General features: G+C 41.7%; 1 protein-coding gene across 1 annotated transcript in view; it reads right to left on the bottom strand.

Moving 5' to 3' along the window:
* Window positions 1-645: 645 nt before the first annotated feature.
* The window catches only part of adss2 (adenylosuccinate synthase 2), a 53,221-nt gene continuing 27,372 nt past the window's right edge, over window positions 646-26,494 (bottom strand). Inside the window, exons 4-13 of the mRNA XM_042333104.1 lie at window positions 25,696-25,746; window positions 22,980-23,046; window positions 22,096-22,203; window positions 17,603-17,684; window positions 15,844-15,970; window positions 14,444-14,598; window positions 12,745-12,869; window positions 12,360-12,457; window positions 7,293-7,442; window positions 646-2,873 (exon numbers count right to left, since the gene is read on the bottom strand). Of these exons, the coding sequence (XP_042189038.1) occupies window positions 2,821-2,873; window positions 7,293-7,442; window positions 12,360-12,457; window positions 12,745-12,869; window positions 14,444-14,598; window positions 15,844-15,970; window positions 17,603-17,684; window positions 22,096-22,203; window positions 22,980-23,046; window positions 25,696-25,746 (1,016 nt within the window). The 3' untranslated portion in view covers window positions 646-2,820. The remainder of the gene's footprint in view (window positions 2,874-7,292; window positions 7,443-12,359; window positions 12,458-12,744; window positions 12,870-14,443; window positions 14,599-15,843; window positions 15,971-17,602; window positions 17,685-22,095; window positions 22,204-22,979; window positions 23,047-25,695; window positions 25,747-26,494) is intronic.

The following is a 26,494-nucleotide window of genomic DNA, read 5'->3' as shown; positions in this document are numbered from 1 at the left end:
CTGTACCGATGTATTGAGCGAAAGAAAATCTTACTAGGCTCACTCCAGACCTTGATGTTCGGAATAAAATTCTAAGTTCAGATAATCAATGGTCTCTCCACACTTAAAGTGCTCTGAGACTCTTCCCTGCTTGGAGGGTGCTATATAAGTGCAAGCTGTTGTTGTTGTTGTTGAGTATCATCTTGGAGATGTTCTGACAATGCAGCGCAGAATCTTATTTGGCATAATGCTTATTTTTGAAAGTACAAGCCTGCAAAACATCAATTACGGTGTCTGTGCTTCAAGCTTTTAACACCCCCAAGGGATCAATTCATTTCATCACTGTTGGTGAGATGTTACCAGTAACCCTCTTAAAATATTATTCAATTCATACCAGACCTATACAAAGTCACATGTGTTACTTGGCAAAACAAACCCGATGGACCAAAGGCCTTATGCTGACGATTTCTGTTCGTAATCCTGTGTTTCTCTTCCTTCTATAAGTGTGAAGGCACGTTTTGTGCATGGAAATGTATAGAAAAATCTACCACACCTAAATTATCAGCTGTGCAAAACCAACTAACCTATATTCAATAGAAATGAGAAACCGGACATGAAATCAATGTGCTATGAAAGTTAGACACTTTAGTCTTCAAAGAAGAGGTGTTACATTATAGGATTTTATTTTCTGTAGAGAAGTTCTTACCAGCCCACCCAAAATTTCATTACAGTACTTAGATTTAAAAAGAAACTGTTGCATAATTTACAAAGTAAAACACTTACAGCCTGTACAAGTTTACTTTAGCCTTCAAACAGTTTTCACATGAATCTTTATTGTAATCAACCCCAGAGAAAAAATCTTGCCCACCACCGTTGTGTTAAATATGTACAGTGAAAAGTTATTAACATGTTCTTTACATTATTACAAAGAACAATTGCTGAGTAGGCATGAGCATAGGAAAACATACTGTAACCTCTAAAACGACAGAAAATAGGGCAAAGAACTTGTGCAAATCTGCATTCATCTTTCACACAAATCAGATGAAACCAAACCAAAACATACAAAAGATCATTTTGGTCACTTGCAAAATGCTATGGATTTGATGTAAATATGTGAATGAGCTGCTGTGGTTTAGAACTTGAATTGGGAGCAGAATGGCGAAGATTTGGAAACACAATAACTATGGAACAAAGTCAATTCAAAAAGGCAACATGTATTTTTTAAAAAAAGTAGGCCTTGAAAGAATTAATAGAATATCCAACCTTACTTACATGTATATTGGACACTTCCACAATCTAATCCATTAAAAATGCGACAGCTACAAAAAAATAATTTTCTCTCAAAATACACTACAAAATGCTGTGATAAAATAACTTTCCTCTCTGAACTCAATTAGACACCCACCCCCCTCCCTCCCTTCATAGTTGTGCTGTAACATTCACAAGGTTATGGGAATAAAAATGGGCAAACACTACAGTTACAGTGCCGGGTAAGAAGCATGAAGGCTTAATGGATCTTAAAAGGCTTTCTTCTAACAACCTTGAACCTCACCTGCTGAAGGAAAGCTTTTGTGTGGAAAGGAGAAAGATTAACTGACCTTGCACTTTTCCTTCACTCTCATAGGATGACTAACAGTTAAAATGTCACTGTGGCACTTAGGTTCACGTCGCGAAATGATTTTCACACTAATCAGTGACACTTTGTTGAAATAGTCCCAAACTGAATGCATAAATATGACTTTACATTTGGCTTCTAAATATCAACTGCTGATCAAATGGTTACATCACGGCTGTTAATCCTTCAACATGAACGTCATCACAACACTGACCGCGTGGAGAATGCCTGCTCCGAGCAAACTAAAGCCCTACACTCAATAACACCATTCCTATTAATGTCCCAGAGGACATCATCATAATAATAACAAGAGTTAACAGGTGTAATTTCAGTTCAGGGTTCACACAGGTTTCATATACGACTTGGGGTTACCATTTCAGTTTACATCATCTGAACCCTTTACTGCGATGGCTGCTTTGTAATTCCTCCCTGCTGGTGGTCACCAGCAGAAGAAAGTGACTGAATTATACAAAAAATATGGGAAGGATTTTTTTAAAAACTTGTCCAAAATAAGAAACAAACAAACCTGTTTGGGACAAACACAACCCCTTTGGTCACACCGATCAATCCTGTAATCCACTGCTCCGAGCATTGTCGCAGTCTTGAGGTGCCACACAGATTACTGTAATTTGTGCCATTTGTACCATAATTAAGTGTTGCAAAAATTTCCTCAGGAAAAGCCCAGGGGTCTTGCTATGACTAAAAGTACAAAGGACCATCTGCATCACAGGGCAGGGAAATGAATCGTCAATCCTCTGAGAAAGCAGATATCAATTTGGATATCAAAGTATGTGAAAAAAAAATCAGTGAATGGACTAGAATTTTGTTTAAACTCATTTCAACTTACAATTAAAAATCAAACAAGGGGCAGAAAGAAGCATTAATCTCATGAATCTGTTAAGAGGAAACACATTTTAGCATTTAGTGACAGACAGCAGCTTTGTGAACACAGGCTACTGTTGAGTAAAACTAAACATATGCATTTTTGAAAACTGAATGATTTTACTTGCAACAAGTTAGTACCAGCACCCACCTCCCTCCCACGACAGCCATTTCCCTATAATTCCTCTTGATAAACAATACTAATTTGGGTATTTCGAGACCTATCTTGTCTAGTTCTCAACTAGTACCAGACATGTGCTCTGTGTTGACCATCGTTGAAGGATCAGATTTGTGACTGCGAAGTTAACTCTGGGGACAGCACTCTCTTCTTGGTAATGCCAATGTTAAAATAGCTGGATCATCAACTCTCTTGACTTGCCAATCCCAATCCATTTAACTGAAAACAAAAAGAGTATCATGGCATTAGAGAACACATACGCTCTGCTTGCTTAACACTTTTCATGCTGCAGTGGATCAGGAGCAACAGAACAACAACAAATTACATTTGTATAGCACCTTTCACATCGGGAGGACATCCCAAGGCATTGGACAGTCAGGTATTTGGACCCGAGCAGGAGATTAGGACCAGTGGGGGTGGAGGGCAGGGAGGATAGAGGTAGGAGGGTGGCTGAATGCATGGTTGAAGAAGAGGATTTTGAGACTTGCTTTGAAGGAGGCAAACGAGGGAGCAAGACGAAGGGACTTTGGGATGGAGTTCCAAAGGGTGGGGGCAGAGACACTGAAGGCCCCTGGGTTAGCAAATCACAGAGGTAGGAAAGCGAGGACGAGGATTTTGAGCTCGATCCTCTGGGGGATAGGGAGCCAGGCAAGGGTGGGGTGATAGGATCATGGAAGCGGTGCGGGAGAGGACACAAGCTGAAGAGTTCTAGATGATCTGCAGCTTGTGGAGAGAAGAGTTGGTAACAAGCAGGGAAATGCCGTAATTTGAATCTACATGTAATAAATGCGTGGATGAGGGTTTCAGCGGCCTGAGGAGGGAGGCAGTGGTGGAGCTGGGCGATGTTGCAGATGATGGTAGGCAGAGCGGGTCATGGCACGGATGTGGGGTAGAAAGCACAGTTGAGGGTCAAACAAGATGCCAAGGTTCTGACTGGCTCAGTGAGGTGGAGTGTGTATCCTTGGATGGTGATGCTGTCAGCATCTGAGGTGTGGAGGCGCTGACGGGAGCCAATCAGGAGAGCCTCGGTCTTGGTGATGTTCAACTGGAGAAAGTTTGCTCTTATCCAGGACTTGATGTCTGACAGACATTCTGTCAGGACAGCAGTGGTCCTGGAGTTGAGGGTGGAGGCAGAGAGATAGAGTTGGGTGTCATCTGCATACATGTTGAAGTTGACCCCATGTCAGCGGATGATTTCGCCAAAAGGGAGCGTGTAGATATTAAAGAGGAGGGGACCAAGGAAAGAGCCCTGAGGAATACTGCAAAAGATGGTGCTGGTGGAAAAGCTGTTTGTGGAGACGAACTGGAGACGGCGTGAAAGATAGGATCTGAACCAGTCAAGGACAGAACCGTGAAGGTTGAGGTGAGAGGCGGTGGAGTGGTCAATGTGTGAAACAAAATTTGGAAGCGCTCCTTCCATCTCTCCTGCCATCCATCCATATGGAGCACAAGGTTTTAAATCCTCCAGTCTCAACAATACAGCTCCAATTTTGAGCATCCTTCATTCGCTTTGCAATTTTTGCCCTCCTCCTGTCATGCTCAGGTGCTTGTTCCTTCAGTTGCTCACTAAAGGCCATTTTTATGTGCAAGCCCAGCCAGAGCATTAGGCAGGGTATTTGACCGACTGCAAGGGAACCACTTCTGAACTCAATCCGATCCTCATCGAACGTTCTCACATTTGTGGAGTCCTGTAGTTCAGTGGTTAGAGCACTCGCCTCACAAGCGAGAGACCTGGGTTCAATACCCTAAGATATTTTATAAGCATATAAAGAATAAAAGGTTAGTCAAAGGTAGGATGGGTACAATTGTGGATTAAGAGGAAATCTTCTTGTGGAGGCAGAGGGCATAGCTGACGTACTGAATGAGTCTTTGCATTTGTCTTCACAAAAGAACAGGATGCAGCCAATGCTACAGTATCGGAGGAGAGGGTAGAGAAATTGGATAAGATAATAAACCGAGAGAAGGGACTAAAGGGGTCCGGACAGGATGCATCCTAGGTTACTGAGGTAAGTAAAGGTGGAAATAGCAGAAGCTCTAGCCACAATCTTTCAATCCTCCTTGGACACCGGGGTGGTGCCAGAGGACTGGAGGGTTGCAAATGTTACTCCGCTGTATAAAAAGGGGCAGAAGGATAAACCCAGGAACTACAGGCCAGTCAGCCTAACATCCATAGTGGGGAAACTTCTAGAGGATATAATCCGGGACAAAATAATTTTTTACTTAGAAAAATATAGGTTAATAAAAGGACAGCCAACACAGATTTGTTAAAGGCAAATCGTGTTTAACAAACCTGAGTTTTTTGATGAAGTAATGGAGAGGGTGGATGAAGGTAGTGCAGTTTATAACAACAACTTGCCCTTATATAGCATCCTCCACCCCAGGCGGCATCTCAGAACAATTAACAACGTTGGAGCCCAAGGCCGAGCCAGAGGGAGGGGGAAGGTGACCATAATCGCGGTTGAAAAGGAACATGACCAAGGAGGGGGCAAGGCGAAGGAGTTGAGGGAGGGCGTTCCAAAGTTTCGGGGCGTAGTGGCTGTTGATGGTGGAGCGCAGGATTTGGGTGACGGGGAGGAGGCCAGACCCAGTAGAGCTGAGAGGTCTACTGGGTCCAGCCTCCTCCCCGTCATCAACTCAGTAGTTTATATGGATTTTCAAAAGGAGTTCGATAAAGTGCCACATAAGAGACTTGTAAGTAAAATAGAAGCCCACATATTAAATGGACTGTGGCAGCATGGATATAGAACTGGCTGGGAGATACAAAGCAGAGAGTGGTGGTGAACGGTTGTTTTTATGACTGGAGTGAAATGTGCAGTGGTGTCCCCCAGGGGTCGGTATTGGGACCACTGCTGTTATTGCTCTATATAAATATGTCTATATAAATGACCTGGACTTGGGTATAGGGAGTACAATATCCAAGTTTGCAGATGATACTAAGCTAGGAAATGTAGTAAACAGTGAGGCAGATAGTAGCAGACTGCAAGGGGACATAGACAGACTGGTGAAATGGTCAGATATGTGGCAGATGAAGTTTAATGTGGAGAAATGCGAAGTAATGCATTTTGGGAGGAAGAATGAGGAGAGGCAATATAAGCTGATGGTACAATCTTAAAGGGGGTGAAGAAACAGAGAGATCTGGGGGGGGTTTCATATAAGCAAATCTTTGAAGGTGGCAGGACAGGTGGATAAAGCTGTTAAAAAAAACATACGGGATACTAGGCTTTATAAATAGGGGTATAGAATACAAAAGCCAGGAAGTTATGATAAACATTTAGAAAGCACTGGTTAGGCCTCAGCGAGAGTTCTGTGTTCAGTTCTGGGCACCACACTTTAGGAAGGATGTCAAGGCATTGGAGATGGTCCAAAGGAGATTTGCCAGGATGGTACCAGGAATGAGGGACTTCAGTTATGAGGAGAGACTAGAGAAGCAAGGATTATTCTTCTTGGAGCAGAGAAGGTTAAGAGGAGAGTTAATAGAAGTTTTCAAAATTATGAGGGGATTCAATAGGGAGAACAAGGAGAAACTATTTCCACTGGGGGGTGGGTTGGTTAACCCGAGGACACAGATTTAAAATAGTCGTCAAAAGAATTGGAAGGGAGGTGAGCAGAACTTTTTTCACACAGCGAGTTGTTAGGATCTGGAATGCATTGCTTGAAAGGATGGTGGAAGCCAATTCGATAACAACTTTTAAGAAAGAAGTGGATAATTATTTGGAGAGTACAGGTATGCAGGGCTTTGGGGGGAGAGCGGGGCAGTGGAATTGATTTGGATAGGTCTTGGATAAGAGCCGCACAGAAACGATGGACCGAATGGACTCCTTCTTTGCTGTATAATTCTATGAACACGAAGGTAGTCAGGGAGGAAGTTAAACCCCTATGCGATCTGAAAGTATGAACAGAAGGTAGTAAGCATAATGCATTGGTTCTTAGGAGACTTTAACCAGAGAAGAAATGTTTTCATTTGGCATATTACGTGACTCTGCAATGATGATGTTTTAGATGGGATTGAGATGTTAAAAACTAATAAATCCCCTGTGATGATGAAATGCACACCAGGATACTTGGAGAGAAGAGAGCAGATAACAATAATAATTATTATTATTATGTGATATTAGGCCACTAGTAAAATACAACACAGATTTACATTGCACTTTTCACGTCAGGGCGATATCTCAAGGCTGCAGACAGTCCTGGCTTGGCACCCAAGCTAGGGGTGGAGCTGAGGGGTACGGGGATGGGAAAGATAACTGATGTCACAGTCAAAGAGGAAGGTCTTCAAATTGACTTTGAAAGAGTTGAGGGAGGAGCCGAGACAAAGGTATTTACGTAATGGAACATTAGCGTGCAACATGGTATTTGTTGAACTTTGGGACAGAATCAGATTAGGTTTTCAGATAGCCCGCCAGCCAGCTAGCCTGCTCACATTTCAGACATCTTAGACTGTCACAGGCAAATTAAGGGAAGGTCCTTGGCTTCTATGTAACCATATCCCATTAAGATGTGCACCTTGCTGGGGCAGGGCGGCGGTTGGGAGGGGGGCAATAGCTTTCTGGAGTCTGATGCAGAATTAATCAAAATGTTTAAAAGTGACATCAAATTATGTTTTAAAGGGAGCAACAATTAGACCATTTGACTTACCAGGCACGCCAACATATTCCTCAACAAAACGGACATAGTTCTGTGCATTTACAGGCAGATCTTCAAACGTCCTTGCACTTGCTGTGCTGGTGCTCCAGCCAGGCACAGACACATACTGAACTTCTACCTTGTTTAAGACCTCCTGGTTAGCTGGAAATCAATTGCCACAAAAGTTGCATTAAATAGAAAAGTATCAAGTCAATATTAAATTATACTCATGTATTAAAGCAGAAAATACAATTTTAGATTTACAAAATGGAACAACTCTATCCTCATCCACCGCCTCTCCTCTCACCTCAACCTTCACAACTCTGTCCTTGACTGGTTCAGATCGTACCTCTTACACCACCTCCATTTCATCTCCACAAACGGTTTCTCCACTAGCCCCTGCACGGTCTCGTGCGGCGTTCCTCATGGCTCTGTCCTTGGTCCCCTCCTCTTTAATATCTACATGCTCCCTCTTGGTGACATAATTCTTAGACATGAGGTCAACTTCCACATGTATGCAGATGACACCCAACTCTACCTCTCTGCCTCCACCCTTGACTCCAGGAGCACTGCTGTCCTGACAGAATGTCTGAATGACATCAAGTCCTGGATGAGAACTAACTTTCTTCAGTTGAACATCAACAAGAGCGATGCTCTCCTGATTGGCTCCAGTCAGCGCCTCCACACCTCAGGCGCTGACAGCATCACCGTCCATGGATGTACACTCCACCTCACTGAGCCAGTCAGGAATCTTGGGGTCTTGTTTGACCCTCAACTATCCTTTCTGCCCCACATCTGCGCCATGACCCGCTCTGCCTTCCCCCACCTCCAAAGTATTCCACGGCTCCGCCACTGTCTCACACCACAGGCCACCAAAACCCTCATACACACTTCCATTACATCAAGGCTTGAATATGCAAACTACTTGATTCTCAGCCTCCCCAACTCCTCTCTTCATAGGCTGCAGATCACCCAGAACTCTGCAGCCCGTGACCTCTCCCGCATCAGGCTCCGTGACCCTATCACCCCCATCCTCACCCAACTCCACTGGCTTCCCATCACACAGAGGATACAGTTCAAGATCCTGGTCCTCACCTTCAAAGCCTTACACGGTCTTGCTTCCCCTTCTGCGACCTCCTAATGCCCTACCATCCTGCCCGCTCCCTCCACTCAGCAGGCTCCGGCCCGCTTCACGTCCCCCGCCTCGCTCGCCCCATCATTGGCGGGTGGGCCTTCTGCCACTCTGCCCAACCCTCTGGAACTCTATTCCGCAGTCCCTCCGCCTCGCCCCTTCCCTTGCCTCCTTCAAGACCCATCTCTTTGACCATGCTTTCAATCACCCTGTTTACCCCCTTGCCCTCCACCCTCCCCAATCCCGACCCCCAGCTCGCGTCCGAAACTGATTGTTCAGCGTGACACTGGAATGTCCTCCCGAGGTGAAAGGCGCTATACAAATGTAATTGTGTTGCTGCTATTGTTGATTAGTAGTCCTTGGCTTTTATGTAACCATATCCCATCAATAATTCAGCACGGGGGGGTGGAGGAGGGGAAATAACTTTCACGGACATCAGCACATACATTACATTTTTCTAGTTACCAGTGCAATGCACAGCAACAGATATAGTCATTCTTCTGAAAACAAGTGCAGTACTGTCAAAGAACTGTGCTGGACAGATCAAACCTTAAGTTCCTCTGCTACACTCAAAGAGTGCCCCATTTAGGTCTGAAAAAAATGTGTGAAACTGCTCAGCAACTGCGGTTAGATAGCCTTATACTGCTAATCTTGCACTTGTCCAGGACATGCCTTCAGCAAAACTAATAAGACTTCTAAGTCAATGCAAACTAATGCTTTAAAAGTTTTTAGGAAGCAAATGCGAGAAATAGAGTCCAGGCTACTTATTCTTCACTGTTGTACAAGTTTGGCTTGCTGGTGACTGCATTCCCTGCAGTGACCCTTCTAGGTCAGAATAAGAACTTTAGCATTGAGACTTGGTCTTTTCTTAAGTGGCTTTGTGAGCAAACAGGAAATAATGCCGAGAGGACACCCAAACATGTATTTCTCCTGATCCTCAGTAACTAAACTAATATGGGCTAAGTGTACACATTTAATTTAGAGAACTGTATCTACTACAACAACATAATATTCTGTGCATGCAATGTGCACTCCTCCTCACTCTCCCCATATTAAACATTTCCTGGGTTAATCCACACCTGGGTTTGGGCTCCAGCTTCCTAAGTGAAATATAATAGAACCTGGTTATAATGTGGTTTGTTATATAGTTCTTTATAACGTTCACACGTGATAAACAATTCTTTCCCCTTTCAAATGGTCAATTTTAAGGTTTGCGATGGGTAGCAAAAGTTATTTTTTTTTGTAAATTCAGCCTTGTATATCAAGTTTACACATAAAAATTTGGGGTGTCAACCGGGTGTCTGACACAAGCTGAAACTCATTACTGTGCTTAAGAGTATCCAAACCAGACTTGAGTTCATTGCATCCCAACTGCACATGGAAATTACCACTCTAGAATAATAATAATAATCCTTGCATTTACCATTCTAAAATAAAATACCTAATCTCTTGCACCTTGTCTAACCAATTCCCGTTTGTTAAGCACAGTTGTTTTTGAATGGAAAATGCACATGCAATGAATGAGATGCATTTATGACTTTGTAAAAATGCTTTTTTGAGGGATAATAGCCCCGCAGAGGAAACAAAATTGCTTGACACAAGCTGCGTCACCATTTTTTAAATCTGTAACTAGCAGAGTTGACAATGGACATTGTACAAACCATAATATGGAAGTAGAAGTAAGATATTAAATCAGATGAGAGCCCAGAAGTTGTGTGCAGTAGTAAGAGCTTAACCAGCTCAGGTGGTGTTTAAGCTTACAAGAGAAGTGAGAATGAAGATCAAAGGGAGAAGCAATTAGAAAATGAGACGAGCTTCATAACTTATTTAAATGAGATGGCTGCTCAGTAAAGTATCAGATCTCTTAAACTGAACATATACCAAATATCTAATTAGCAAACTGAATTTTATTCTCATGGGCTCAGCTGACAAGAGCTCTGTGTTGTGTGAAACAGAAAGACATACAGATGAGAACATTTCCAAGTTCCATCTCTGTTCTCAGCAGGTAGTTGCTTTCAGTCAGATTGATAAGTGGGGACTCTTAGCACTGGCTTCACTGTCCTGGGTAAGGAATTGGGGGAGGAGGCAGGGCAAATAGAGAAAGGGGGGNAAAAAAATATTCATTGCCAACCTTATTGGTCGAGTTAGGACAGAATTAGATTATGAAAGCAAAATTAGCGGTACTTTAATGACTTTCTTGTTGTCCTGCTATTTTGTAATTATCTCCACAAAACACTCGGGGTTATTAAGAGTATGGAATGCTTTGCCCAAGTGGCTACTGAAGCCAAGATCATGACAATATTTAAAAGGGAATTGGATATGTAATCAAAGAAAAATGAAAAAAGGAAAATGAAGTAAACTAGGAATAAGATATGTAGCTCCAATCGAAGAGCTGGAATTTGCATTTGCTCAATAAGCTGAATGGCCTGGCCTCAAGTGTTGTAATTTTCTATGAGAACAGAAATCCTGAACTGGTAAATGTCAATTATTTTAGTATGTTAGCCCCAGAACACATAGGTGGAAAAAACACTTAACCCAACATACTTTAATGTTGTGCTAGTGTAAACTTGTATGTTACTCACAATTTGTCCCTTCAAATTGCTCTGGCCATTAGCACGTCACTGTACTGTAAAATAGTTCAAAACTTCTATAATTTGGACTTTTTCATGGTTCAAGCGAAAGTATCCCAGTGATTGTAAAGTAACCCGTGTGGAACAGAACATATCTGTATATTTGTAGTGCACATTTGTGGATATTGAATGAGAATAGGATCAGGCTCAGTTATGGTCAAATAACCAGAGACACTCAGGTCTTGCCAAGTTCCACTGTCTTCTTGTTCTGCAAATTTCTCTTTATTTTCTGAAATTCTCCTTCAAAATGCCTTTTCAAAACTACCGAAGAGACTGGATGGACCGCCCCTATATCTCTGGGCCTTAATTCAGTCTCACTGGCTGTGGGATATTGACTAAGCTGCCCTAAAGTACAATTCCTGGTGCTTTACTTGCTTTTCAGTAAAACGAGTCAAGAGAATGCTTCTTGGAAGCAGGATGTTCCAACTTCCAAATAGCAGCAACTTGCTGTTGAAGTCTGTGTTTAAAATGAAAGTGAAACCAGAAGATCAAATCATGCACATCTACCTCAACACAATTGGTGAGCTGTTTTACCACCATAAATATCGCAAAGCATGAAGGTCGAGGAAGCCTTGAAGATTAAGAGGTATGTACGGACATAATCGTGTTTCTGATAGCCAGGCCATTTCAATGTTTTGTTGCGATTGATTTGGAACATCTCACTTTGGGCACCTCTCTAGGTAGGTGAAAGCTTTGGGATTGCATTGCATATAGCAGTGCCTTTGCCATGCATTCTGTAAAGATGCATTCTTCGGAGACCCAATGTCAATTTAATGTGTAAGAATATTTTGATGTAATGCACCAGTAATGCTCCCTTTGCGTACCTTGCTTCTATTTCTTTCTGCCACTTGCTTTAGAATTGATTCTAACTTTGCATGTTACATATGACAATTAATCCTACTTTCATAAACTCTTATTTTTTCATTCCACACTGCAATGTAACTCGATCCTCTTAGTGAACATTGTTTGCTCTGCAGGCAAAAACATTTATAAAATCAGCTCAACTACCCAATGACTATTGCATTCTATATAGATGTCAAGAATGGGGCGATCGACTTTTTTGAGGCCTTAATCATGCCCACTTGAGCCATTACTAGAGCTCAACCTGACACTTACGTGATCTCTCCTATTTTGTCTCTGTGATTAGTCTTTAGCCAAGCTATTTTCCGTGCTACATGTGTCCCCCAGAAATGTTGCAGATGTCTAAGCATCCAAACATTGTTATATGGCCCAAATAAACTGTATGATCCCATTCCACAAAATTAAACTTACCAAAAGCCAAGGAAGAAAACGAAACACAGTTTTGAGGTGACATACCTGGAAAATGTGGTATAACGTTCCCATCGACCTTGTAGGCTATTCCTATTTTAAGTTCCTGGAATACATCCAGGATGTCCAGTTTGGTAAGTGCTAAACTACACAGAAAAAATCAAAATGAGTTCATAATCAGCCTATCAGAAATAATTTTCCCTATGATTATAAGTTAGTATTAAGGTAAATGAATTAAATGAAGCCAATACACTCCCCCATCTCATAACTTACAATCAGTTTCCAACCCAAACCATCTTGTATCCTGCAGACGTGAAAGCCGCTATATAAAAACTGTTGTATTCTAAATGTACAAGTAACTGTCTGTATAATTTTTAGTTCAAGTGTATGTATGTATTAAGTCCAAAAAACGTCTTTGGAGTGAGTTACTTACGCTGTAAATCCATTGATCATGTGGGCATATTTGAGCAAAACAAGATCCAACCAGCCACACCTCCTCTTTCTGCCAGTGGTTACACCCACTTCACATCCTCGGGACTGCAGCAACTCGCCCGTTTCCTGGAAGTTGACAGAACGCAAACCGACAGGCTAAATTACTGCATTGACAACCAGAAAACACTTACACCAATGGAATACCACTTTGCCTGCCTATTCAAAGGTATCAAGTAGGATACATCAAGGATGACAAAGCAATGTGAACATTTGGGGCAAAATACTTCTGAAATTTTACATCTGGATATTATTATAAAAGGCATCAGGGGCTGATGGGATGTCCTCCTGATGTGAAAGGTGCGATGCAAATGTAATTGTTGTTGATAATCGCTGTAATAATATTATCAGTGTATATACTGTATATTATGCAATACACATTTAGAATGATATATGGTAAACTCCTGATAACTCAACCTTGGCTTAACTTATCACTAACGCTTAAGTCATCATGCTATCAATATCCCAGCTGTATTTATTTATGTATTTACAACATACACTTAACACTCCACTCCAGAAAACTTGTCACTGAGCCTTTTCTCCTTGGAGTGATACATTAACGTTACTGTTTACTGTATAATATTTACTATAATATACATAATTATAATATTGTACATTATCAGGTCAACTCAAAGGCATGCTACAACCATCTAGAAATGCACATTGTGCATCAGTCTGGCTAAGTCAGTTGCACGCTTGCCTCAGAAGATTATGGGTTTAAGCCCAACATCAGGACTTTGGAGACTGACAGCAATTCAGTGCTGGAGGTGCACTGCATTGTCGGACGAGTCTTCCTTTGAAAAATAATAACGCTTGCATTTAGCGCCTTATCACATCTTCAAGACGTCTCAAAGCGCTTCACAGGATATACTGTAAAGTGAATTGACTGTATATTTTGTAGGTGAAATGCAGCAGCCAATTGCATACAGCGGTGTCCCACAAACGGTCGTGGATTGAGTGACCAAATTATTTTTTTTGAAGGAATTATTGCCCCCAGAAAAGCTATCTGCCAATCCACTAACAATTGGATTCCTACTTACTGCTAGGTAAACAGGCGTGTATGTGGGGCAAGGAAACTTGCCTAAGGAATCAAACAACAACAACAAAATTACATTTATAGAGCGCCTTTCACATCGGGAGTACGAGTGCGAGGCAAGAGCTCTAACCACTGAGCTACAGGATTCCACATTAAACTGATGCCTCTCCTGCAATTCAGGTGGATGTTAAAGATCCCATGGCACAGTATGAAAAGAGAAGGAAGTATCTCCTGGGCAACAATCCTCCAGATAAAATTGGTTGTACATTTACTTCATGAATGTCTGCAGGACACTGCTCTGAGCAAATTGGCTGCCAGTTTGCCTACAAATGCCAATCATCGCACTTCAGAGTAAAAAGTCCTGCGAAATACTTTTGAGACATTATAAAGTGCAGTTACAGTGTATTTGTAGACCAACCTGCAGTCATTTTGCACACAGCAATGTCCCACAAAAAGCAGATGAACTGAATGAATATTGCACTGGAGGTTCAGCCTACATTATGAGCTCAAATCCTGAGATGGAGCTTTCAGAATTGTAAAGAAGATAGAAGGAAAGGTCAGTAGTTAGTCAAATATTATGGCACAAGTGAATCATATAAAGACTTACATTACTTTGTTCAGTGGGGAACGCTCCAATTCCTACTCTAGTTGTGTAGGCTTTCACTACTCCATACACCTCTCCAACATTCTGTGGTGGGATCCCCAAACCCGTGCAGACACCACCCACTGTGCAGTTTGACGACGTCACAAAAGGATAAGTACCTGTTAAAGGAACAGAAACAACCTGTTTAGCGTTAAAGTAATCCAGACAGATCAGTTCATGAGCACTGGATTTGGGACCTAAAGTTTCAGGGTTCAAATTCAAGTCTGTCCACTCAGCCCTTCTGAGGTTGATAAAACAACAAGATTACATTTGTGTAGCACCTTTCACATCGGGAGGATGTCCCAAGGCCCTGGAAAGTGTACAGCATTTCAGGTCTGAGCTGGGGTCAGGGAGAAGGGAGGGGAGGGGAAGGGCGTGGCCGATGGCATGGTTGAAGAGGAAGGTTTTGAGGTGGGACTTGAAGGAGGCTATGGAGGGGGCAAGGTGGAGTGATTGGGGTATGGAATTCCAGAGGATGGGGGCAGAGTGGCTGAAGGCTCTTCCACCAATGGTGGAGCAGGACAGAGCCGGCTGAGTGGAGGGAGCGGGCGGGTTGATAGGGGATTAGGAGGTCACAGAGATAGGGTGGGGCGAGACCATTGAGGGCTTTGTAGGTGAGGACCAGGATCTTGAACTGGATCCTCTGAAGGATAGGGAGCCAATGGTCAGGCGAGAATAGGGGAGATGGGGTCATGGAGTTTGGTGCGGGAGAGGACACGGGCTGCAGAGTTCTGGATTATCTGCAGCCTGTGGAGGGAGGAGTTGGGAAGGCTGACAAGCAGTGCGTTTGCATAGTCAAGCCTGGAGGTGATGAAGGCATGAACAAGAGTTTCAGCGGCCTGAGGGGTGAGGTAGTGGCAGAGTCGGGCGATGTTACGGAGGTGAGGGAAGACAGAGCGGATTATGGCTTGGATGTAGGGAAGAAGACAGTTGAGGGTCGAACAAGACACCTAAGTTCCTGACTGGCTTGGTGAGTTGTAGTGTGCAACCATGGAGGTCGATGCTGCCAGAGCCTGAGGTCCATGTACAAGTACAGTCCATGTGACCTACATACTAATGAAAAGGCTTTGTCCCCACCAGAAGTTAACCATTCTCTGAATGTGAGGAATATTTCTCCTGTGGTGTTTTATTAGCTACTAGATAAAAGAGCAGGTTGTCATAGTTCTTTATCTGACCGAGGCCCTTTGCTGTCGCCATTCTATTCTTCAAATGGAAGGCATTGAGCTGATTTAGGAAGTGGAAGGTCTGATGTCCCTATAATTCCTTTATTTGTAACAAAATAGGACTTCTTACAAAAACAATTCAAGGTCACACTCGCGTCTTTTAATATGGTGTATTTCATAAATGCTTTAATGCCATCTTACCAAAGTCAATATCCAATAGTGCTGCATTTGCACCTTCAACCAGAACCTTCTTTTGTGGACCATGCAAGGCTTCGTACATGAAAAAGACTCCGTCCCTTACCATGGGTTTAATTCTCTCCACGTAGCCCTGTAGATGAGATCAATCCTTAATGAGTTAGGTTCCTCATCAATCACTGTTGTTGTCCAACACTTACCAATCTGTTCTTTGTCCCAATTACTAAATCACATTGAGATAGCATTCCCAGAATGCATACAGGCCGTATGCAATAAAACATTCCACAATAACTTTTAAATAATCAATAAGACGATATCATGACATATTGATTCGACCCATAAATTATAATTCATGTTGGATTACCAATACAATATCACACACACACATATATATAAATGATTTGAATTAAAATCCTCATGTGGGAGAAAGATTGCCTTATCACATCCGAGTCGTCTTACAGCGCTTCACAGTATTTTGCTGTGAAGTAAGTGATTGTGTATTTGTGGGCAAATGCGTTAGAAAGAAATCAAAAATCATTTCTCCCCATATCAGGCTAATAATTTAGACAGGTGGGTGAATGCAGTTGGGCCTGTGGAGTTTTGTCAGTATGTTCAGTTTTGTGTTGCTGAGTGTTGTGTGGCACTTCTCTGCTGCAGTCTTCCTCCTACTGTCGGTAGATGGCGCTGTACAATTGTTGTATTTATTAGCTCATGATGCCACCAAATTTGGATTCTTGAAGCATATTGAAGGTAGACCTCCAGACAAAAACGAACTGTAGCAACCTTAGTTTACTGCCAGCGTAAATTTGAATTAAAACAGCACTTTCTAACTATGACTGTTTGTGGGACATTGCTGTGCGCAATTGGCTGCCGCGTTCGCCCACAAATATACAGTCAATTCACTTTACAGTGTGTTCTGTGAAGCGCTTTGGGACGTCCTCCCGACGTGATAAGCGCTATATCAAATGCAAGGATTATTATTATTATTATTATGAAAACATGTGAAAATAATCTACTTCAAATTAACAAGTCTGTGTTCCAATAATAGTTTAATATATTAGATACTTCAACGTGAAATATTGCACTTTACAAGCAAATAGTTAATGCAGAGGCACAACTTTGAGGGGATTGAATATATTTGTGAAGTCTGCGGATAATTTAGATCTGGTCTTACATAAAAATCGCATCGGGTTAGGAGTCAAAACACAGTGATGTTCAAAATGGTTTGTATAGAAGTTCTTGAATGTGCTGTTGCCCTCATCTGAAGCATCCCTATTAATCAGAATGGCACCCTGGTCTGTAAAGGATTCCTAACCTAGAAATAACAGATGACTTGCAATAAACAAAGACAAGTCATAAAAAATCTATTATTAAAACAGAAAGTCAATAGGATTATCCAGCAGTTCACNAAAAAGAGACAAAATGTGGCTCTAATCCAGTGTAAAAGCCTGCTGGATCTGTGTAATGATGACAAAATTAAAACCATTAACTTCAACTAATGAAATTCTACCACACAGGTCATGGTGTATAAACTGGTTAAGACCAATTGCCACATTTGCCAACAATCTATAGTACTAGGATTTGCTTCTCAATAGTAAGGATAAATAAGCGTATGATCATTTACCAACTGTGCCCCAGTTTAAAAGCAGACACATGAGGAATATCTATTGTATTCGATTTGGTCCTGGAATGTATTGTTGATGCAGCTGAGCCCTGGTGTGTAAAAACATTAACTAGCATGTAAAAGAAGCATTGACTGATTTACCTTTAGCTGCTCAAGCTCCCCTTCTATATCAATATCCAGTGTAGGATACATCGACATGTGCTGATTTGCCAGAACTTTAAACCTAAGAACAGTAATTATTAAAAAATGAAACAGCAGTAAAAGAGCAGTAAGCATATGAACGTTCATATTATCTAGCTAACAAAAAATAATTCAACCAATTTTTAATGCATTGATACTCTAGCAATTTGACAAACTTCATTGCAGGTTAGAATGATCAGTGAAACTTTACCATAATTTTTAGGGGGAAAATGAACACTTTCCTTTCACAATTGTGATATATCAGCTCAAATCAGCATTGGGGTCATTTCTGCAGCAGTGTAAGTAAGCAGGGTGTGCTTAGCTGGAGAGGTGGCAGAGGAGAGAGAGGAACACAAAGAGCTTGGGATTTACTGATCTCCTGGACTGCCAATTAATTTTCTACTGTATAGGACAGTTTACACTGTTCTATTAGCAGAAAAAAAATGTTAGGAAACTAGGTTACTTAAGCTTTTCTTGTTTTTAAAAAATACTGTAATTACAAGTGTAATTACTTACTGATGTAAGTAAGTACATCTCTCGCTAAGAGCAAGTTTCACTTGTGATGATTCTTTGAGCACCGCAGTAGCACCAGTAGTGTTCTGGGGTTTTGGCATTAACACAATTGGTGTGACAACAGCTGCAGGGTGCAATGCAATAGCATTAATATTGCTAACACTGATACCAAGTTTTTGAGACTTCAACTTCCTTTGGTTCACTTGTCAACCCGTAAACTCAATGTGAACTGTAAGTCTGACCAAGAGAATGGGAAGTTGTGAATCAGCTAAGAAGTTTCTATACTCGGCAGTTCTGTATTACAACAACTTGCATTTATATAACGCCCTTCATGCAGGGTAGAACCTGAGCACTTAATAGTGTCAGAGCCTGACGCCGAGAGGAAGGTGACCGTAAGAATGGTCAAAGAGGAAGGTCTTCAGGCATGATCTGAAAAGGAGGAAGGAGGGGGCAAGAAGGAGGGATTGAGGGAGAGTTCCAAAACTGCAGGGAGTAATGACTGTCGCCGATGGTGAAGTGGATGGGTTCAGGGACAAGCAGGTGGCTGGAGCCAGCCAAGCGAAGAAGGCGGGTGATGGAGTGTGGAGTAAGCAGGTCAGAAAGTTAGAGGTGCTAGGGCCTGAAGTGATTTGTAGATGAGTATGAGGATCTTGAAGTCGATCCGTTCTGTGATAGGGAACCAGTGGAGCCTGGCAAGACTGGTATGATGGGGTTATGGCGTTTAGAACGGGTGAGCATACGATACGGGCAGCAGAGGAACCTAAAAAGGGACGGGTCATTGAATGTTGTAAATAGTAGATTTTTATCCACTCTGTGCACAAAAAGGTGCGCTTTTCAAAACAGTACTTTGAATCCAAATTCACAGCTTCTGAAATCAGTATTCAGCTCCAAACTATACAGATTTTACGCTCCATCAATTATCAAATGAAGTATCTGCTAACAGCTGCTGTATAGTTCACTGAATCAGCTGTACCGTATAATTTGGTGATCCGGTAAAGCAACTTAGCGAGTAGTTTATCCATTAGAAAAAGTGACCCACAAAATTGGAGTGTCCAAAAATTTGATTATTTCCATTTCAAATATTTTTTTAAAAAATCCAAGTTGTATATGAATACACTGAAGTAAAACACACACCGTACTTCAGAAACAGTTACTTACAGTGGCAGAATGCAAAGGGCTAAATGGGAGAACTTCAGACATGCACTGAACAGGACCGCCTTCCGCCACCTTGCCCGCCTCCGAATGTAGCCAAAACTCTTGTGCATGTGTTTGTCACCTCCGCTTGGATTACTCAAACACACTCCTCGCCAGTCTCCCCAGCTCCACTATTCCAAAAATCCAGCTCATTCAGAATTCTGCTGCCCGCATAATTACCTGGACCAAACTCCGCACCCACATCTCACCAGTTCTGGCCAGGCTCTACTGTCTCCCCATCACTGAATGGATCATCTTCCAAGATCTTCACACTTGTGTTCAAATCCCTTCACTCTCTGGCACCTCCCTACCTCTCCAACCTCCTCACTCCCCAATCCACCATCCAGCGCCTGCCCTCGATGGCACCGGCCTCCTGCTCGTCCCTTGCAGCACCCACCCCACCATCAGAGGTCGCACATTCAGCCACTATGCCCCGAAACTCTGGAACACTCTCCCTCAATTTTGCCTCCTCTCTCCACTTTTTCCAATTCCACCTGAAAACCTTCCTTTTTGGCCGTGCCTACGGTCAACTCCCCGCACCACCACCCGGCTCGGAGTCAGGCTCTGCCACTTTTAAGCGCTCTGAGACAGTACCCTGCGTAGAGGGCGCTATATGAGTGCAAGTTGTTGTTGTCCTGAGAACCTTTGTACAATAGAGTACCATTCTCTGTAGAAAGGCTAGCTGGTGTTAGACTAAACTGTTAAATTATTAGTTTGGCTAGAATATCTAAATTATTCTGTAAGATGCAGCCACTGTCTGACATCCCTACATGTTATCTTATTGTAGTTCATTTCAATTAACAAATAAATACCAGAAATCCAAGTATAATCTCCACTTATTAGAGTCAGAATTTGGACAAAAAGGGCACCCTTTGCCAACAGAGAGCATTCTTTTCAAATGCTTACTGAAAGCAATGGTTTATACGAACGCTAAAAATGTAGAAAACAGTTACTACATTAATTTCAAAAAAATTAGTTTGAGTTTGAATTCCTACAAATAAGCGCAACTTGAAAGGCCACAGGAGTTTGTGAAGTAACACAAGTCTTAAAAAAGACAAAATCACTTTGGTCCATTGAATCTATTCCCACCCACCTCAGACCATTTGCAATTTTAGTCGTGGGCTATTCCCAGTGATGAGCAATTAGACAAAAACTAAAACTGAATGTGTCCTTGAACCTAGAAAATAACTCGACTTAATAACCTACATTACTCAATCCTGACTTAACACATTCCATAGAGAACTGCAACTACTGTATGGTGTGAGAGTATTTGGTAACTACCTCTATATTTAATTTTTTCATCCATTCTTCACTGGATACTCATCCAATTTTTTTCACCCTCAATTTCCTCTCTTTCTCCCATTTCAAAGCAACGCATTGCTTAAGTATGATTCCATGCACACTGGCACCCATCACACTTTCCCCATGTAGTCATTCTTCATGTGTGTCGCTAATTCATGCTCTAAGACACGTTCTTGCATGAAGGGTGCTATATAAATGCAAGTTGTTGTTGTGGTGTGAACATTGAGTGCATAATTCAGCTGATCATTTCAATCTGCATGCCAAGGAATTTGCCCTTAATTCCATCAATCTTAAACTTCTGTAAAATCCCTATCTGTTGTGTGTTGCCCCTACCACCACTGGTCAGGCACAGACAAGCATTATGATATATTGATTTCCAATGTGAATACCAAACCATAAGGGCATGGAAGGAAATAATAAGAACTGTAACCCTATTATTCGAGAAATATTTATGAATTTTCTATAGGTTTTCAACATATGATACATCACATGAGGTTCTGCCTACATGGTGAGACAAAAGTAGTGGGAAAGGAAAAGTAGATCCTGTTTATATATGATTAACAAAACCTTTCAAATATAGGCTTGAATTATCAGTATCATGAGCATCATGCCAATCCGAGCATTGTTAATTGAAACACTGAACAGAATGCTACCACCACCAAATGAATAAGCTCAGAGAATGACACAATGGCAGCAAACACTTCATTAACGTCTTCTCCCGTCAACGTCTTCTATTTGACCTCCTCGGCCTATCCCTCAGACTTATAGAACTAGTGCGCCTCCCAGGCGTCAGGTTCCAGCCACAGCTGTCCTTCCTTCCCCACATCCAGTCCCTGACCAGGACTGCTTCCACCTCCACCACATCGCCTGCCTCCGACCTTACCTTACCCCAGATGCAGCCGAAACACTCGACCATGGGTTCATTACCTCCCGACTCGACTTCTCAAATGCCCTCTTTGCCAGTGTCCCCAGCTCCACCACGCACAGGATCCAGCTGGTCCAAAACTCCACTGTCCACCTCCTCATTCATACTAATCTCCGTACCTCCATTACACCAGTTCTAGCCTGGCTCTCTATTGCCGAACAAATCGATTTCAAGATCCTCACATTTGTTTTCAAATCCCTTCATGCCGTGGCACCTCTCTACCTCTCCTGTTTACCCCCACAACCTCTGGCCTTCTGCATGTCCCTCATACCCTGCCTTCAACCAATGATGGCCTCGCTTTCAGCCATTATGCTCCGAAACTTTGGAACACTCTTCCTCTATCCCTTCGCCTTGCACCTTCCTTCCACATCTTCAGGACCTGTCTAAAGACTTTCCTATTTGGCCGTGCCTACAGCCCCCCTCCTCCCGGCTTGGTGTCTTGCTCCGCCACTGTCAAAACCCTCTGGGACGCTACCTTGCGTGAGGGGCTACATAAATGCAAATTGTTGTTGTTGATTACCTTTCGGAGAAATCACCAAAGTCATTCAGAAGGTCACATATCCGGAGTCCACTCCGGGCTGCTTTTGAAGAATACACTGGGCCTATTCCCTTCTTTGTGGTTCCCAAGCTTAAAAAAAAGGTAGGAATATTCAAGTTAAGAGTCTGTCCATTAAGAAGTCGCCAAGTCAGGCCAATGAAAAAGTAACAGGGATAAATATTTTGGTTTTATATTTCAGGCGCCCAAGCAGAAATGTGGCTTCATACTAGGCTAACAGGAAAACTGTATATTTTCTATCAATCAATCAGGAGTTTGCCAACAGATTTGAGAAACATTTTTTTTAATTAAAAGCCTTTTTTTTAATAAACATAGTGACTGAACAATAAAACAGGATGAGTAATGTGAGAGAGAGAGAGCAAAAATATGGGGGAGAGGCAGGTGAAGAGACACAGAAGAGAATGAGAGAGAAAGCAAGAGGGGGAGGGAGACTAAGCAAGAGACAGACAGTATAGAATCGCTTTCTAAATGCTAACAATCTATAGTAAACAATTAAGTTTGTTGAAAAAAAATCATCAGATCGCAGGAGATGCCTTTCCAAAGAATGCAGTTGGCAACTGAAGCATTTAAAAAATAAACTTGTGCTTCCTGTATTTCATAAGAAAATGGTAAGAAAAGTTAAGTTCACTATAAAGCTGAATATGGAGTGGTACAAAGTTAAGTTCGCTATAAAGCTACTTATGATGTTCCAACCTAATCTGACTTGAATCTTCATTTAGATGAAATATATCCCAAGATGCCAAAGCAGAAAAAAAAATCACAATTCCTAGAGCAGTTGTTCAAGATGGTTTAATTCCACTCTAGTACTGTGACAAATGCTGACAAGGAAGGCAGTACAATAATCTTACTTTTTTCCTGCTTGTTGTTGTCTCTGTTGCTCCTGAGCACCATCAGCAGCTTGGTGGAAATCAAATACTAGAACAAAAAATATTCATTAACTTATAACACAATACAAAAGTGGGCACTTTATTTTGCAAGCTTGTTTATCATTCCGCTGGGCAGTCTTGGGAATTCACAAAACTGTTCACTATAACCCATAAAAATAATCTCAAACCACTGAGTTAATAGGCCAACCAGTTCAGGGCAATGCAATGGTTTCACATACTGTATTATTTTAGCTTATTATAATAGGAATACAATCCCACCATTTCTAGGGAAATGTTATGCATCCCATTTCCTTACAAAGCTAGTGCTTTACATACTACCAGCAGTGTTAAATATACACCTACACTATAGGCCACTATTATGCCAACAGAGGCTTTTTTGGATATTCCCTGTAGATTTGAGAAGGTGCACAGCCAGAATAATACATCAAGAGTAGCAATTTAAGAACTGTGTTGTCACAGTGGGCAGGAATTCCATCCTGCAGCACAAGGTTGGGACAGGGAGGAAAACAGTTATAAACAGACTCGAGCACCTTGAAAACTAGTTCTCAGTTCAAATCTTCAGCGGAAGCCAGTTTAAATATTTGTGCATAGCAACCCAACTCTTTCCCACCTACACTGTCAGCAGTGCTTTTAGCTTCAAAATATTTACAGTAAATTTAAATTTGGTTACACAAATTCTGTACAACTCTGGTAATGTGTGCGTTGGGGCACACAGGAAGTCTAACCAGTAAGATCACATAGCTTGCCATCAATATTGCTATCCAGCAGGCTTCCCCCGCTGCTTGTCCAGCTAGGACCATCCTACCCGTTAGGGCTTTGGCTTGCAGGGTTAACAGGAGCTGAGTGGGATAACTCCCTGTCCCCAGTCTCAATGCAAGACATAGGGAGGATGCAATAAAGAAATATACACAAATGAGAAACAATGTGTTCTGTACCACTCTGGTAATGTGATCCCTGCCCCGATGTTTGGCTCGGAAGCTAGGAATATGTGAAGAAGTTATTTAAATCAAGACCAGTCTTTAAAACATTAGCAACAGGTGGTTATTGCATAAAACAAACATGTTTGTACATCCCTGAAACATCAATGAAACATTTATGAAAGGAAAACACACAAAATAAACAGAAACAGTTTCCTGTGGTCCAGAAGATGTGTTATGAGTGGCTACCTTCCAGAGAGTTTCACCAAAGCAAAGTAATTGTGGCTAGCTAGTGCAATCCAGCAAATCTCCAGATACAGGGATTCATGTGTAAAGTTACACTTGGCCCATGTTGCTCGGGAAGAAGGCAAGAAGAGAAGCCAGGTTTGGTCCGAGTCCAGGCACCGGAGCTGAAAGATGTCATGCAAATAATTCCGATTGAAGTATGAACTGAACCTGACAGAATTAATCCAGTCCAGGGAGGGACAAAGCCACAGAATCTGGAGTTTCTGTTTTTTTCTATACTGCAGGAGAAAGGGGGAAGGAAGTGGAAGAAAAAGCAAGGAAGAGCTACTCTGGCCAGTCCAAATAGGGCCTTTTTGGTCTGATTTATTTGCAGTTTGCTGTAACCGACTCAAAGAGCAAACATCCGGTTTTGGAACTCTATAGGAGTTATAAAACAGGTTCCTTTGTCGATTTCAAACACTATTCTTAACATCATCATCATTACTTTGGAACAGCTTTCACAGAACATGCCTGTTTAAAGGTGTAAAGCAGCAAGGTTGCCACTGGTAAACTGACTAAATAAATGGAAAGTTACAGGCATTTTCATCAACTTGGAAGCTTATTTGAATTGAACCCTGTTTAAAAAAGTGCATTCCCACACATACTTCTGGAAATTGTCTTGTCAAAATTTTAATTAAATTTGAATACAGAATTCACAATAATTAGAATTCATAGTAAATAATGTGTTCATTAGTTCATTAGCATACTCTGGGGTCCCCAAGCCTTGGCTCTTGCCAACCTGCGCCTAATACTTTCTGAAATTAGGTAAACAGGATGTGTCCCTCCAAGGAGAGAGTGCGCATTCCATTCCAACAATCTATCTCTGGGATTTCCAAAGTGTAGGTGGGATGCAGGGAGTTCTCAGGTTGTCTTGGATGCTCTTAATCATGGTGATGGGTTTCCGCATGTGTCAGACACCAGGCTGAACAAAAATAAAACTTTTTTTTTTTTTTTAATTGTTTGTTTTCATTTTGACTGCCTTAAGAGTTCTTGGGATTGCACTTTTAAAATGAAGCAATATACAAACAAAAGTAAAATTGCTGAAAGCTTCAAGAAAATACCAAGTAAACAGAACATGTGATTGATTTTCAGGGCAGACAACTGTGACCCTAATCTACAGATTTGATTTCATGTCCCTGTCCCATTTTATTTGATAGCATATAAATCTCTCATATGCTTGGGATGAATGTAGACAAATAACTGTAATGAGACATGAGCAAACTGGTATCCAAGCCACATCCTGCTTATAACAATATTGGAGACTGTTCCTTGGTTACGAACTTCCGATAAGTGAAAACTGTCTATTTATGCTAACCTTATTGATTTCATAATTTTAACCTCCTCTAACAGGCCAATTTAAATACCTCTGTTAAAGTTAAACACGTCAGTCAATGGACATTAAAAGTGGCAGCTCCTAGAGAAAAAGAACGTGGTTTTGTAAAGAATTGCATTTTAAAAGCTACAGTTTAACTTACCAATGTGGGCTCTATCTGAAATGATTAGCCTATTCTCCCAGCCTTCGAGACCTGAAAATGAAGACAGATATTGTGGTGCATGAAACCACAAATTGCAACATGCAACTTTGGTCTTCACAGAGAGGGACAATGCTGGAAAATGAAACTTGCGCCCTGGTGTCACCATTACAAGCCGCCAAGTACACCCAAGTTTGTCTATAAAGAGTCACTGCACTTCACAGTAAAATCCTGTGAAGCACTTTCGAGAGATATCTCAACGACATGATGAGGCGCTATATCAAATGCAAGGATTATTATTACCATTAAGAGCTCTCAAATGTGGCACAGGCTCTTTTTCCCATATCCCAACTTCAACTACTATTCATTATTCTCTTGAACACCGCAATGGATTCTGCATTTATGGCCTTCTGAGGCAGGGCATATATAGCCCTTTCCACCCGAGACCTAATTTAAATACAGGTAAGGGTTGCAATTGGTTTTCTGTTGCTTGTATCAATGTCTTGACATCAAAAGCGTTTATTCATTTCCACAGTGGCAGAGTCCCCAACAAGAGAGTGTCAGTTTGCAAGGATGACATACTGCGTGTAGAATTGCATCGAAATTCTGATGCCTGTCCAAGTTGGCAGGTTCCAGCAGCCACACATTAACTTAGGAAAAAATATTTTACTACGCTCCAGGGCCAATAGAGACTGGTTTATAGGTGCAACAATTGCTATTTAAGGGGGAATCTTAAGAGGTATTTGTCTTAGAAATCTTACAAGATTTTAAAAAGTCTGATAATTAACATTTCAAAATTTTT

Source organism: Callorhinchus milii, unplaced genomic scaffold (assembly GCF_018977255.1).
Source record: "Callorhinchus milii isolate IMCB2004 unplaced genomic scaffold, IMCB_Cmil_1.0 Scaffold3, whole genome shotgun sequence".
NCBI classification, from domain to species: Eukaryota; Metazoa; Chordata; class Chondrichthyes; order Chimaeriformes; family Callorhinchidae; genus Callorhinchus; species Callorhinchus milii.
The sequence above is the reverse complement of the archived record's forward strand: the minus strand, read 5'-3'. Positions and strand labels throughout refer to the sequence as shown.